Here is a 16,982-nt window from a genome sequence, read left to right as displayed (position 1 = left end):
TCGTACTGTACTGATCACATTAGACTTTGATCTATCGCGGTTGCTACGTTATTTCAGGTAACCACCAAACAAAGTTGTGCAGTATTAATTATTAAATGTCAATTTTTGTATATAAATAATTTCTCTTAATAATCTTACCTCTATATGGATGATTTTTATAAAAATCTCTTCTTCTTTGCATTTCATTATGAAAGAGGCCAGGCACTAGTTTGTATACAATGTCTTGTAAGGTTTTGTCCGGCCTGAAATTAAAATAAGACTAAAGTAGAGCATAAATATAATTAGGGTTTATCAAAATAATAGACAGTCGAATTAAAACATTACATAAAATGTATCTCCACTTTTCTTAAAAGAGAAATTATTGAAACAATAATATTGTATCACTTTTTCATGTAAAGAAGAACTATAAAACATTGACGTAAATGAGAAAATAATAATTTCTGAAACAATCAAAATTTCTGAAGCAAAACAAAAGAGTATACCTCCTGTCTGACAATAAATTTTCTTATTCAAGGAAGTTGTTTAAAAAAATACGAAAGAAAACAGGATGAAGGGAAAGATTAATAAAAAACGAATCCTCCTCAGAGGGGAAAGGTGAAAGAAGGAATGATTAAAGAACGAGAGACGGCTGGGCGATAGCAGGATGTTCCTCGTCGATACTCTATTCATTTCTAACGAATTAGAAAAGGAAAGCTCTCAACATAACATGTTTACATTCTTTCTCTAATTGCTCATAATACATTTTCTTGATAATTTAAAAAAAATTTATTAATTGCTTGCTTGAGCTCAATATTACGTAAATTAAAAAAACAATGAGTAAAATATAAGAGTTGCAATGACATGCACATTATCAGAAAATCACTGCAGTTTTACCACTCCATTGTATGCAGATAATAGATAGAATTTTTCTCCTTTTGCCGATTATCTCGGATTAGTCAGCTGAAATTTTGGGACAGAAGCAATCCGCTACAGCTTTTTAAGGAATTCGTGTCTTTTGACAGATTGAATTGGCTTCTGTTGTTATCAACCATTCTGAAAAGCTTACTTTTAGCTATTGAATTTTCTTTCAGTTGCTGGTTCCATGCCACTCTCGTTCAGACTTTTCAAGCTACCGCTTAAGTTTTGTTTTTGTCCTTCCAGTGTGCTTATTATCAATAATTCTAGAGTACAAGTGTTTTTTTGTTTAATATCTTCTTATTTTATAAGGAAGTTATCCTAATAAGGATTCTTCATCTTTGAATAAAATATAGTATAAATATTTGTACAAACACTTCATCCAGATAGCCTGACTTAGATAAAGGTAATCACTTATTGTTTCTCCTCTCACTTCACTTGACGGTGATTTGCTTACATTGTATTTACCTACAATTTTTACGATAGGTCAAAGATACCTTTAATCCTTACTTGAAAGATACCTTCAAAGGAAATTCCTAAGATGGAAACTTCTTTTTTTAACATTTAATTGCTACAATAAAATTTACAAGCTAATTTGAACCTAGTATAAAATAACATGAGTGACATTTTGAGAAGATGCCCAGTGGTATCACTTGATGGTGTTGGACTTAGTGAAGAAAAGGCTACTGGCACTACAGTCCTCTAAAAGAAGTATCGGATACAGTTAGGTTTGAAAGGTGCTGTGCAAGAGAACTCTGGTGATAGGACTCTAGAATAAGGAACTGTGGAGTCTTGGATACCGGAATTTTATCAGATCGGGTACGAAGAAAATGGATAGATTATCACGTAATAAGAAGACGAAATAAGATGTAGACGTCATAAGAAATGTTAGGAAACAGTGTGAAACTGTGTCTATTAATAAGTCTCAGTAGCGTGCATCGGTATTAATGAAATAGAAAGAACAAACACAGATAATTGCAGGTCAAAATGATTAGAATTGGAGTCGAAAGTACTCCAACAACCTTTGCTGTGTCTACTGATGGATACGATGATAAGTAATGTGATCACGTAAGGAACGGATTTTTATGTATTTAAAAATGCCAAATATTTAATTAAAATATGCATTTATTTTCGTCAATTATGTGGAAAATATGTGATTTTCTTAAAATTCTTAAGCCGTATCTCTGAACTCAATCCTTTTATAAAACAATTTTTCCAACCGTTGCTTTAAAAAAAATCCCTCCAGATTAAGTAAACAAAAGGGTGGTTCACCCTCGTGGAAGAGACTATAAGCCTCGTCACTAGACAGAAAAATCTCTCATGAAAATGTATAAGTTGAAACGTTAGCCTATCGATTATTTAAGTAAAGATTAACTATTCAGATTGCGATATACCGTAAAAAATAAAATATAAATTTGTCATGAAAAGAAATTGGAAAAACCTTTTTAGGAACCCCATTCACTAATTACAATTTATGGGTACCGCTTGGGTAGGTTTTAATGATATTTTTATTTATTTATTTTTAATTATTTAAGGCGCATCTAACATCTGAATTCATTGGTGTCCAGAGTATTTCTCAGAGTACAGTAATGGACTGAGAGATGTACGAAGCCCTTAGGAAGAGAAAAAGTAGTGCTGGCAAGTGGGTTCGAACACGGGATCTCTGGGTTTGAATCTGCACTGAGCAAATCCCTACCTAAACTTTAGTAATCTTGCCATCAAACAAACTTTTTAGTTCATTATTATTTAATTATAAATTATTTTGGGTGAAATGGGATTGGTTTAATGTTCTGTAATCAGCCTAGTTTATTGCCTTCGATTTCACTGTCTAGGATCACAACTGCTCATGCTCCGTGGCCGACAGTACTGTGCAGAACAGTTCTGCTTTTGGAAAATAAGATTGCTTCAATTTTGCAGTTAACCTAGATTATGTTAGTTTTAAGATACGAAATTTTTTTTTCAAGTTAGAATCTCGAAAACGGTAGTACGAAATGGTCATATGTGTGTGCAAAATTTATGTTTTTGTATTGAACCTTAGTTTAACCTCAAGGAAGACATTAATTCTGATGATGTTAATTGCCACCTATCTACTAGGAAATAATTAAATTTTAACTTAATTTTTTTAAGTTATCACATATACACAACCAGTCTACAGGAATGAATCACATTATCGCAGAGATTGTAGAAACTATTGCCATTTTTAAAGAGAAGGAAGTCTGCATTAATTTTTTGTGGGTAAGGGGTAATTGTGGTATAAAAGAGAATGAAATTGTTGATACACTTGCAAAGGTAGCCACCAATAGTGGGGAAATGGCTAATTATAAATTACCACACGCCGATATCAAGGGTATAATTGCAAAAGCAGCACTACAAAAATGGCAGACAGATTACAATAATGGTGATAAAGGTAGATTCTATAAAACTATGGCAGATCAGTTACCTAGACAACCATGGTTTAAGGGAACTGTCACTAATAAATGGGTTGTTACGACAATAAGCAGGCTGAGAGCGAACCATGCGGTGTGCGGATCGTATCTACACAGGACCAACAAAAGGTCCTCTCCTCTTTGCGTAGATTGCAATGAGGAGGAGGATTTCAAACATGTAATAATGATATGTCCACGTTATGTGGTAGAAAGGAAACGAATGTTTGACGATATATACAGGTATTTAGATGCACCATTTCGCTACGAAGACATTATATTCTCCACCAACATTTATGTGCTTAAGTCGATAGCAGAGCTAGCAATGAAATATGAATGTATTTAAAAGCTATAGCCGAATTAGAATGAATGGAAGAAAATGCTTAGAGAAGGATTACGTGATTTTAATTTTGGTTAAGCTATAAGGATGGCAGGAGCACAGAGTGCTGTTCCATCCATTAGCAGTAGTTTATGTAAATAGCAGTATATAGTAGAATGATGAATGTGTGAAGCGAATGTATTTGTAGGTAAGAATGGAGAGTGAGTGATATTCTAGTGATAAGCACCTAGACGATGCTGGCTGTATGGCGGAAGCCAATGCCAAAAAAAAAAAAAAAAAAAAAAATTTAACGAGAAAACATTATCCAGAAGCAAGCAGCACACTGATATGACTCCGAGCGCCCAAAATCTCAGATTTTGATACTCTTTGAGACAAAAAAAATTCACAAACAAATGGAAAACAAAAGAAACGATGACAATTTCAGTGTATTAAATTTTTAAAAACTGCCCAACAACTTGACCAAACCAAAAGTTAAAGTTATTTACCACATTTTTTTGTAAAAGTTACGCCAAATTTATTGACTTCTTCAAGGCCTGTATAAAGCAATTATAAAACATTCTTAAGTGCGTTTAAATACTACTTAAATTGCTACATACATAAATTTGTAATAAATAAATAAATAAAAACAATTACTATCATAAATTCTGTTGAAGGAAGCTCTACAAAATTTATGTTGCAAATTTAAATAGCTGTATTCAATTTGGATTCAATTCTTTTATGCAGACATGAAAAAGGCAATAAAAGTTGGTCCAAATGTCAGTAAATAATTTTGCTTTTTTTAAAATTTTAATTAAATTTAAGGCCGCTTGAGATTAAAATAAATATTGTGAAAAATGATTTAAAAAAAAATAGAACCATCAATTATTGACTTATTTATTTTTCTGGGCTTTCGATTTCATGGCCCTCTAATACATTTTCTAACAAAAACCGTGGAATTAGTTTTCGTCATTAAATACGCAATTTCGTTTTTAAACAAATTAAACTTAAAAATTAAAATGAGAAATGAAAACATATGAAAATGCCTCTCGAACTTTTGAGAAATGTAGTTAATAATACTAATGATTAAGAGGATGTTCAGCCAATCTATAAACATTCTCCGTTTTTAAAATAATTTCTAAAAATTTGCATACTAACCTTTTTTAAAGAAATTAGTAGCATGCAATGTTTCCAGCTAATTGTAATGATTATACGATGTAATTGATATAATATAGAACTTATTCTCAGTAGAAATTTTAATTGCCAGGGCCGATAATGGCTTCGGGTTTTTAGATATTTTCACATTTCGTGTGTGTCGTTCTCTAACTTCCTTAACTGCCGACGAAACGATTCTTATCTTTAAGGCTGCCTAAGGCTATTTAATTCTAATTTAAATAATCTTTTATTTATATGTAGTATTACGATCATGCAAAATTTTTTAATTAAATTTTCAATAACAGTATCTAATATGAATTCAACTGAATCCAAAAAAGGAGAGTTTTATAAAATGTCCTGGGTTTTACTCGTAGTTTGTTCACAAAATGGAAGTTCTATTTTGTTTTTTGTTTGTTTTATTTTGAAAGTATGTAAATATGTTTTTATCTTAGATTAGGTTATTAATGTGATGCGAGGAATATCAAGTACTCCATCACAAATCGCGATTAGATTTAATGTATGTGATTGTATTTATTTGGATGAATGTATTTACGATATATGCATGAGTGTATTTTATTAGAATGATTGTTTTAGATTAGAATGAACTAGTACAGTGTCATTGAGCAACATTGTCAGGTGCGAAGGACCTTAGATGTTGAGCACCTTTAAAAAGAACACAATAATAATAATAATTTAGATTAAAATTGAATAATTCAAAAATATATACAATATAAACATACACTGCCGCTCAAAAGTTTAAGACCACCTGTTATTTATATTAATTAATAAGTTTTAATCACTCAAAACCCTAATTACACTTACGGTAAGCGTACGTACAATGGCTGTGCTTCAAAAGACGTGTATAAGATTGTAACAGGTGACGACGAATCATGGATATACGTGTATGAGCCTGAAACTAGACAGCAGTCGACTGTATGGGTGTTTCAAGATGAACCAAATCCAACAAAAGTTGTTCGCACTCGAAGCACTTCGAAACAAATGGTCGCCAGTTTTTTCGGAAAAACTGGTCATGTGGCAACAGTGCCTTTAGAGCAGCGGTTCTCAACCTGTCGGTCGCGACCCCGGCATACAAAAATACATATTTCCGATGGCTTTAGCCGCTGAGAAGCCGCGCTACCGTCTGCAGCAGCGCTATTCAGCTGGAACGCACACCCTCTTGGCCGTTAATGTTATTTATTGGAATCAGTAATAAATATTTCTCAATATATAATTTAAATATTGTTTTTGTGATCAATCATTACGTTTAAATTATGTTTGATTTGTAGCAATGAGAATACTTAATGCATATCAGGTATTTACATTCCGAATCATAACTGTAGCAAAATTACAGTTATGAAGTAGCCACCAAAATTATTCTTTGGTTTGGGGTCACCGCAACATAAGGAACTGTATTGCGGGGTCACGCCATTAGAAAGGTTGAGAACCACTGCTTTAGAGGAACGTAGAACAGTCAATTCTGAATGGTACACAACCATTTGTTTGCCGGAAGTCTTCGATGAAATAAGGAAAACAAACAAGCGCCGTCGGATCATTCTTCATCAAGACAATGCCAGCTGTCACACATCTCGTCTAACAACCGACTATTTGAGCACTCAAAAAATCGAATTAATGGGTCATCCGCCGTTCAGTCCTGATTTGGCACCAAATGACTTCTTTTATTTTCCGAACGTCAAGAATAAATTACGTGGACAACGATTTTCGTCGGTAGAAGAAGCCGTTGATGCATTCAAAAACCAGGAGTCTCAAGCGGAATGAAAAAATGCTTTGACAAGTGGTTCGAACGCATGCAGAAGTGTTCGAGTATAGATCATAAAGGAGAATATTTTGAAAAACAATGAAGTCATTTTCAATGACAAATTACTGTTTTTTTATTATTAGGCTCAAAATATAAATAGTGCCCCTCGTACATTGAACTGTGTACTTCTGTTAACATATATTAAAGCTTCATTGTTGAAAAACAATGTTAGTTTGTGTTATTTATTCCAAAATATATCGAATATTCTCAAAAAATTGAGGTGGTCCTAAACTTTTGACCGGCAGTGTACATACTACATGTATAGAGTTTCAGTTTACACTTATAACCTTCCAAACTATTTACAATAAAAGGTTAAAAATCAGACCATTAGGTTAAGAGAAATAATGTTGACAAATACCACAGCATTGTAAACTCACTTTACTTGAGTGCGATTCTCACCCTTCGATTTCTGTACTCAGCTACACAGTTCTACAATAGTCTGTACTTCCTACATAGTTCACTATGTTTCTGCAAAGAGGGTTACTAAGTCTGGTAAAGGTACGAAAAACTTTTCTGTAGCGAAGAAAATACATTTTTCCACTTTGTCCATCTTCGTCTTAAATTTTCTTTATATTGTGGCGAGTTCGTTGCCAGCTTTGGAAACTAATTCTGCATTATTATCCGTATTGGTCCTGCAGGTGATACTCCATAAGGGACAGGTATATAATAACATGGGTTAGTCTACTAGCTTGTATATCAACAAGCTAGATAATTATGGCCAGTTTAGACTCTCTGCAAAGTTGCAGAAGTAATGCTAGGATCACTGCCTTAATAAGAGGAGTAAAGGGAAGTTACCGGTCGACAGTAACCCACTAAATATCGAACAGAAGTCAGCGATTGACCGCTCACGGAAGTGTACTTCTTTCCAAAGAACAGTACTGCCTTTGGAAAATAAGATGTCTTCAATTTTGCAGTTAATCTAGATTATGTTAGTTTTAAGATACGAAATTTTTTTTCAAGTTAGAATCTCGAGAACGGTAGTACGAAATGGTCATATGAGTGTGCAAATTTATGTTTTTGTATTGAACCTTAGTTTAACCTCAAGGAAGACATTAATTCTGATGATGTTAATTGCCACCTATCTACTAGGAAATAATTAAATTTTAACTTAATTTTTTTTATTAAGAAACCATTTAAGGTTTCCTGATTCACCATGTAGAATATAATCAAACGATAAGTTTAAAAATTGAACTTTGTGAAAGTATGACGCAGTATCCGCTTAGGTACAAGCGATTATTAAAATGAATGTGCGATAAAATATAGGTTCTGAATTAATCTCTTGTAACGTAAAACAATCTTTATCTTCTCTATTAGTTATTTTTAAAGTTCTACACTTTTTTTTTGCTTTAATAAATTACTGCAATTAAAAAGATACCTTTAATTTCAATTATAAAGAAAACTTTTTTTTTTTAATATCCTTTTATTGAAATTTACACCTGTTACTACAGGGTGCAAAAAGTAAATGAGATAAGTTTATAAATAAATAACGTGTCAGACGTGTTAGTCACCCAGTTGGTCCCGGCGTCTCAGCCGTCTTCGAGGATTGGAGGGTAGCGTAGTTGAAGACAAGTTTGCAGCTAAAGGGTTGGGATGAAGTGAGAGTTTTTGGTGAAAATTTTTATATCGAATTTTGGCAAGTTCGGAGATGAGTGTTCGGAATTTGGAGATCTGTATGTATTGTGTGGAACGCTAACATAGAATGGAGCGTCTACTAAGTATGCGGCGGAGTATTTTGGATTGGAGTGTTTGCAGTCTATGATGTTGGATTTTTTTAGCTGTTCCGTAAAGTTCGAGTCCGTAAGTCCATATTGGTGGTGAGAAGAGCTGTATAGAGTCGTCGTTTGTTCTGTAGTGAGAGTTTTGAGCGTTTGTCGAGTAGTCTGGCTAGAAGTTTGTATCGTTTGATTAGTTCGGTACGTTTTTAAGTCTTGTATGGGGGTTTCAGGTAGGACTCTTGTCTAGGTACATTCCAAGGTACCGCACATGGTCGGCTGGTGGGATAGGTGTATGTAGGTGAAGAATAATTTAAATTTACAATTCAAAACTACTTTTTTTAAAACAATTGGTTTTTTTACTTTGTCTACTTTATATTCTGCTTTATATTCAGTATATACACTACACTGATGGGTCTAAATCCCCTGAAGGGGTGGGATGTTCAGTGTATGACCCGCAAACCAACCTCAGTAGACTATATAAGTTACACCGCCATGCCTCAGTCTTTTCGGCTGAACTCACTGCCATCAATAAATGCGCAAATCTAGTGGCCTCGACAGAGGCACAAACAGTTGTCATACTTTCTGATAGCAAGAGTGTGCTCAACAAGCTTAAATGCCCCGGGCATAAAGCCGATTTCACGGTGCTCGAAACTGTCCACCTCCTGAAGAGAGCGGGTCTTAGCGGAAAGACAGTTCGATTGATATGGATTAGGGGCCACTCAGGGATAACTGGCAATGAAATTGCAGACTCTAAGGCAAAAGAGGCAATACGCCTGGAGAATCTAAAGCTCGAGAAACTGTTACCTTCAGATATAAAGAACTTCTCTAAACGTTCCTACTACAGGGCATGGTCTATAGATTACGAAAAATCAAAATATGCCAAAGGTAAATTTTACACCTCACTGCAGCCGACAATACCTAAAAAACCGTGGTACTCTGACTTCGCAGAACGTAGAAAGTTCACTACTACTTTGATACGACTGCGCTTCAACCATATCTTCTCGCCCCACCATCTCAGCCGTATAGGAATTTCAGTCCCTCAAATTTGCTCTTGCCCTTCTGATACAATTATAGACGCCAACCACCTGATCCTCGATTGCAATAGTCACCAGGATGATAGGGACAAACTGTGGAATGCAGTCATCAAAGCGAAATGTCCACTTCCTGCCAACCTACATACCATCCTCACAGAACCAATATTCGAAACGTATCTGGCTATTTTCCAATTCATTACCAAAAACAAAATCAAACTTTGAAAATAAAAATAAAAACATAAAACATAACAGCAACTAAAACAAAAATAACAATAGTACTCATAACACATCCCATTAAATAATACATTAGTACATCCCTGACTAATCTGCACAGACAGGAAGCCAACAAACAAACAAAAAAAAAAAACTTTATATTCAGTTTGTAAATTCATTTAAAACAATATTAATTTAGACAAAAAACATATATTCTATTCTACACCGATTGTTTACGGTTTGTTTGGGTTGTTTGCCATGTGCTAGAATAAGGCGAGTTGAAAATGTGGTTAGGATCGCTGTACTGGATAATATCTTTGATTTTACACAAGCTTATTGCGTATCCCTGACCAGTTTCGAACTTTAATCCATTATCAGAGATAGATAGATCAGTTTGGTGTAGGGATTTTGGATTTCATTGACTTACCGACTCGTACTACACTTGTTGACTGAACGAGAGAGGTTACATTACATGTATATAATGTATTACTAAAAAAAGATAATGAATCGTCAGACATTTTCGTAAAAATAATGAAATACAAATTAATGAAACCTAGTTATTGTACGTTTAATATTTTAGAAATGTAAAGTGGAAGATGTACTTTATAGGGAAACCTGTCAGGGGTGCTACGAGATGATCAGACGGGTCCCATCTAGTTGCAGGAGTTGCAGGAAAAACTCCTGCATAATAATAATAACTGTAAAAAATGGCGGCACCCTGACCAACACAGAAATATCTAAAAATGTTAAATTTAAAAATTAAATAATAGACAAAATGAAAAAATTCCTTCACATCAAACAAGCAGACTCGTAGGAACGCTTGAACATGCGTAAGAATTACAATTTGGCCGCACGACTAGAAAATACAGAATTGTATTGTAAAGAATAATTTGCGCTAACGTTTTATTATAGATTATTCCAAAACATTAAGACTTTATATTCATTCACGGCAGCATATATTATACTATCATTAAATAAAATTAAAAATTTGTTTACCTGAGGCTAAGGTGTAATTTAGTATTGTGGACTTGAACCTCACAGATCGGACATATGCTCTTCCGTTCCAACTGGCGGAATATACAACTGCGGCAAACTGCAATAAAAACATCAAATCATTAATCAATTAGTAATTTAAATTATTTATAAAAAAAAATGATACATGAAAATAGAGCATCAGTGAAAAAGTCTCTATTCTTTATGAAATCAAAACTATTTTTTGAAAAACAGAAATCACTAGAGGGCCCAGATTCAAATTGTGTGTAAATCTGGTACTGTAAGACTTTCATTAGAAATGCGGAAGATACAAAATCCAATGTTCTCTCAAAAATAAAAAATAAATTCAATTAAGAAAGCTGTGGCAGATTGTTTGGCAAGAGGTAAAGTTCTTAGAAGACAGTAAGTTGCAAGGACGCTGCGATGGTAGTTAAAAGATATAATGGAATCACGTTCAAGCAAGGAGATAGATCGCTCCCTCTAACACCATACTCTACTAACTCTCTTGGGCTCAGTTTTGCTAACTTGGAGAATCTCTTTTCATATTAAGTTTTTAATATGTCCAGTACAAAGTTGTAAATTATCTTTCATAAATCAAATTTCTTCTCAAATAGAATATTTGTATTAAACTTAAAAAACAAAACAGTTATAACAATATAAGGTAAATATTATGAGATTATAACTTCTAAATATTTATTTATTTCCTTTTTATCAGTGGGCAATTTGAGATTTCATTCTCTTTTAAAGGTACCCAGTTAAGTACTTCACTTTTTGTCAGCAATTAAATATTATTTATTCAAGATCTTAATAACGCCTGAACAATTGTTTGTGCAATAACTTTGTGAGAAAAGAGATGTGTACAAATTATTCCCCTGATACCCATCACTTAGCCGATAACACGGTACGCCATTTCCTTCACAAAGACTCGTGGTCTTTGCCTATCGCTTGCTCTAATATCATGGAGTAACCCTTAAGCTAGAGGTGTCGAAGTAATTTCTTGTGGCCCACAATGTTCTGAAATGAAATGAAAATAGAAAAAAAATTGTTATGAAGAAATTAGCGCTTAGGGGACATCAAGGCACTACCGTACACAAAATTTCTTCCCTCGTTAACTCTTTAGCTACTGAAGACAAGTATACACGTGGCCCAGTGCCTTAGCTAAAGGCCTGCGGCCGTGTATAAACACGCTGACACAGTTTAAAAGCGATATGTCTGCTACGGTTTTTAAAAATACCTATCTCCCAATATTAACCTACGGCAGCGAATCGTGGGCTCTAACTTCCAAACACAGCAGTCAGGTACAGGCAGCCGAAATGCGTTTCCTCCGAAAAATAGAGGGAAAGACGAGGAGAGATAGAATAAGAAATTTTACAATAAGGTCTAATCTCGACGTCAGGCCGGTGGAAGAGCTGCTGAGAGAGCACAGGCTAAGATGGTTCGGACACATGATGAGGATGGACACAAGCCGTATAGCAAGACTTTGCTATGAGGCTAAGATGCAGGGCCAAAGAGGCAGGGCCAAAGAGGCAGGGGCAGACCGCGCACAACATGGGAAGGGATAGTGAGGGAGGACTTCGGAAGGAAAAACTTGGATTGGAGAAGAAGGAGAAATTTGACTGAGGATAGGGATAGCTGGAAGGTTTTAGTAAAGGCACCTCGACACTGAAAGGTAGACGAGGATTGACTAAGAAGAAGAAGATGTCTGCTACTCTAAGAGGAATTCCAGAATGATTCGGTTTTAAAAGACAAAAAGAGATAGGCATTTCTAAAATATATTCTTTCGTCCTCAGTCTTTGAATCCAAATATAACAAAACTTGTACGAAGAAATCGCCAGCCAAATTTCGGGTAAAAAAGAATAATTTTCGTTTTATTAATACAATTTTATGTCCAAACTCTTGAATCCTCACTTTAGAATAAAAATTTAACAAGATTTTTAAATGTGATGTGGCTAGCGTGACTTTTGCCTGTAGCACCAATTGGCCCGTGTTTAAATTGAGTTTGTCGCCGCTGCCTTAAACTATGGCTAAGGAAGTGGAGAATTAAAAATGAAAGAAAACAATTGTTCCTAAATTTTATCCTTCTTAAGGCGAACAATCCTTCCATTCCTTTACTGAAACAACACTTCTTCACCCACTCCAGATTGTGTTAATTACCTAGGACTCTTCATGGACAATCGCCTAACTTGGAAACCATAAACTAGATCTAAACGAAAAGAACTAAATAGACGATTCAAAAACAACGCTTAAGACTTCTCGACAAACGCTGGAAACTGACATTAAACAACAAACATCTTATCTACATAATGATAATTAAACCTGTAGCATGTACATTTTTATAACCAATTTTGGATTTTCGAGTTTCGAACAAAGACTTTGACTTCCACTATGTTTCTGTCATGCGAGTGTTTTGGTATGGCAGAAATAATAGAAACATTCGTGCTAAGACGGTGCATCAAACCTTTCTGGACTTATGGAATGAAACTTTGATGGCAGCCAAGGCTTACAATATCCTCAGAATCCAATCCTTCGAATTGAAAACTTCTCGTCGAATCGCTAAGGCTAATTTGTCACAAAAGTACACTTGAAGCCCCATATTTCTGAAACTGTATGATCCGCCAATCCCAAGTTATAAGCCTGAGTTTGCTCACATCCTAACCCTCCAGTTACCCCCAACTTACTGCATCGCCAGAAAAATCTTTCCAAGAGATGATTGAAGCGCCGCCGGCAATTGATCTTCTTAATGAAGAAAGTGCCAGTGCACAGTAGTGTAGTGTATCTTCTTTAGAGAGTTTCCCTACAGGGTGAATTCTCCCCACAAACTACTCATGCACGTCATATGCTGGATCAAGTATCAGCTTCACTTGTTGCAGAAATATGCTGCAGTTGTGAAAAATAAATTCGCGTTAAAGTAAAAGTCGATATTTATAAACAAATTGTAACATATTAATGCTTCATTAATAGAAAAAGAAGAATATTTATGTTATACTATTCTGCAGGCAATGTTTCAATACGTGTTGATACCCCTTGGATTGCTCACCTATCTAAAAGTTCTTCTACCTTATTTGAACTTAGTGGGAAAACTTAGTTACACCCAACTTCTAGTAACTTACAATTCGTTTAAAGAGAGCTCGCAACAGACTCTAGTAAACTTGCTGGTTTACACAAACTATCTACAAAGTTTACATAAGTAAATTGTCTTACATGTGGTTAAAATCCCATACACAATATTACCTCGCTTTCCCTTTAATGCTGTTATTTAGTGTTTGAAAATATTTAACCTAACCTATAGGTAACAGATTTTATATGTTTATTCATAAACTTTAGTAAGTTTAAGCTCAGTTGTATGTATCATATTTTAGCTTAAAGTATTTAGTTTAAATTCTGGTTTTCTCTATTCTTCATTAGCAGCTTGCGTTTTCAAAACTGGATGACTTTCACGAAGATCTATGATTAAATCCAATAACACTCGATGATTTTATCCTCAATTTTGACATTATTTAAAAATTTATCCGAAGCGATCACTCAGACGACGTTCTTAATCACAATTTAAGAAAATAAATTGTATTGAAACTACTTTTTAATACGAACAAAACACTGCACTAAAATAACACTTCTGCTCCACCAATTTTCTAGAAATTTGAAACCTAATTTACACATTGAATTCATCTTAGTCTTTTCCGCTAAAACTATCTTAAAAAATCAATAGTCAGACTTTTGTAAAGGTGGATTATAATTACAATTTGTCAGTATGCCCTATACACTAAGCCCCTCTATGAGGTACAGCCATTCTAAAGAAAATAATAACAGGCCGAGTTTAGAATGGAAATCTAGTTCCAGATCGAATCCACTAAAGATTCAAGGAAGTCCGAACGAACCAAGCAATTATCTTTATAGGGTAACAGCCTAAGCTCCATCGAGCTATACCGATCTAACGTCCTGAATCTAGCCTCTTCGTACTCCAAACAGTCCGTCTTAAGATAGATGGGTACTCCACCTGCGTATCCCCAACTCTCTGTAGAGAGGATTGGGCATATAAACCGCCTCCACTTTCTAGAGGTTCTCTCCTTTATCAGGTGAGAGGTTCTAGAAAGATCCTACAGCTTTTTCACTAACCATCTACTTCACTGTCAATCTTAGACGGGCCACGAATTAATTCTCATTAAATTGGACTCTCATAAATTTTCATTTTCTCCTCCGCATGTTTCAGGAGCCACTGTATTCTGGAGAGTGGGTCTGTGTCGGGATTGGCCCCCCGATATAAGTGTCAATGGTCATATGAATGTTGTGTAAATAATTAAGTAAGTATTAAATAAGTTTTCATCTTAGATTAGGCTATTAATGTGATGCGAGGAATATCAAGTACTCCATCACAAATTGCATTTAGTGTTAGTAAATTGTGAGTGAGTGAAGGAGAAAATGCATTTTAGATAGATTTAATGAGTGTGATTGTATTTATTTGGATGAAAGTATTTATATGCAAGAGTCTGCTTTTATTAGAATGAGTGTTTTAGATTGATCAAAGTTTACATAATTTGATCTTCTCTTTTGTGCGATGTAGGGAACTATTCCTCATTTGTAAAGGGCTATTATGTGGTAGTGGTATAAGGATAGTGGATTCTCAGGCCAGTAGATGCTTAAGCGTTCTTTTGTAGTGAGACTGACCAGTGTAGTGTCATTCAGAAGCTTTGTCAGGTGCGAAGGACCTTAGATGTTGAACACCTTTAAAAAAAAGACACTAAAATCTTCTCATTTTGGTTCACACAGCATATTCTACATGCCAACCGACACGCCAACAACTGGTTCGGGACCAATGAGAAAGAGAGAGCAAAGCTCCAAACTTTGGTAAACCAGTCCACTATCACGTTACCTAAAATCCCCTATATGATCTATGAACCCAGAAGAATATTTTTTACAGCTGCCAGCACTACCAAAACCCTAGAACATTCTAACATCTTTTTCTTGAAGTGAAATCACGAGAGTTCAGCGCTTTCAACGCCGCCTAACTACCCGATTACATGAAACCTTTTTTTTACCGGGGAGATGCAAGTCCGTTCATCTGATACACAACGAAGAGTAACATAAAGCTCACCCTGGAAAATCTATAGTCTAACCTCTTAAGAGGCATCATCAAGTGGTATTCGATACCAAAGTAGACGATCGCTCTAGACCTTCCGTTCATTCTGGTACCATCCGTGTGATAACTCAAACAATTTTCAGGTAACAAACCAGACGGACCCATTGTTAACCAAAATCTTCCTTCAGAAGGAAATTTTACAATGAAAAATAAATATAAAACAAGAAAAGTATACATATAAAATTAAAATGTCTTTTAAAACGATAAGTTATGGAGTGTGCAAATTAAATATTAGTTAATAACGCCACATTGGATGAATCTAAATTTTGGGTATCGTCTAGCATCGTCAGAATACTTAGATTAGCAGGGAGATTACAAACTCTACCCGCGGTACGATCAAAATTTTGGTTCGAACAAGCGAGAGTTTAAGACTACATGTTCTGCTCAGCTACATTAATGTAAATGAATAAGAAACAATCAGTTTTACGAAGTTTAATCACCCAAAAACTTCAGCAAAAACTGAGATATGTTGAGAACAATGAAAATGCATTTTCAAAAAGATTCAGTCATAGACAGACAATGGACGGAATTGGTAGAATGTAGGCTAGGGCTAAGTAAAACATTTGCTTATCTATTATGGTTAGCTAACAAGAGATGGCCAGAGGGTGTATATACACACGGTGGACGTAACAGAGGGGCCGCTAGTGACAGTTCCAACTGGGCATCTCCCTTCTCTGTGAAGTATCATGAAACCTCCAGCCACTTTCACTCACTTGCAAGTCCAACACAGCCCCTAATCAAGCCCTCTAAGTTCACATAAAGCAATCATAGCAATGCTGCTACTCTTCAACTATAAACTAAGTCTCCCTCTAAGCCTAGAATAATTTACTACAAAGATTCCATCCACAACTATAGTTAATATTGAAAAATAGTGAGCCACAGTCTCCAAAACAATTTAAAAAAAACAAACAGATATTTTCTCAGAAATCTCAAAATAGAAAATCTTCACGATTACACTAAATTATCTATACTAGAAGAGTAACTAACCTTTTTTTAAAAAAATCAATTTTACAATCACCTTAATAATGAAATAAAAAAAACATTAAAAAATAACATTAATTTAATTTTTACATGAAAAAAAAAATTCTCCCCGGCGGGGAATCGAACCCCGGTCTCCCGCGTGACAGGCGGGGATACTGACCACTATACTACCGAGGACCACGTCTGGCTTTGCTTTAGTTTTTCATTCACCAACATTTCACACTCGACAGTACTAGAAACATAATTCATTTTTTTAACTGGTTATTTTTAAAGGAAAATTTTAAAATCATTAACGCTTTTAATATAAC

General features: G+C 34.8%; 1 protein-coding gene and 1 non-coding gene across 3 annotated transcripts in view; both read right to left on the bottom strand.

Moving 5' to 3' along the window:
• Positions 1 to 16,982, bottom strand: part of LOC141451052 (uncharacterized) — a 249,404-nt gene that overhangs the window by 58,612 nt on the left and 173,810 nt on the right. For both annotated transcript variants that reach the window (XM_074122073.1, XM_074122074.1), the window contains exons 3-4: positions 10,563 to 10,659; positions 139 to 242 (exon numbers count right to left, since the gene is read on the bottom strand). In XM_074122073.1, coding sequence (XP_073978174.1) covers positions 139 to 242; positions 10,563 to 10,659 — 201 coding nt within the window. The remainder of the gene's footprint in view (positions 1 to 138; positions 243 to 10,562; positions 10,660 to 16,982) is intronic.
• On the bottom strand, positions 16,780 to 16,851 carry TRNAD-GUC (transfer RNA aspartic acid (anticodon GUC)). The gene has a single exon. It is a non-coding gene; the product is annotated as a tRNA-Asp (tRNA).

The sequence above is a fragment of the Rhodnius prolixus genome, unplaced genomic scaffold (assembly GCF_049639745.1).
Source record: "Rhodnius prolixus isolate KJV_2025 unplaced genomic scaffold, Rpr scaffold_8, whole genome shotgun sequence".
Taxonomy (NCBI): domain Eukaryota; kingdom Metazoa; phylum Arthropoda; class Insecta; order Hemiptera; family Reduviidae; genus Rhodnius; species Rhodnius prolixus.
Note: the sequence above shows the minus strand (reverse complement) of the source record. Positions and strands in the feature narration are given on the sequence as shown.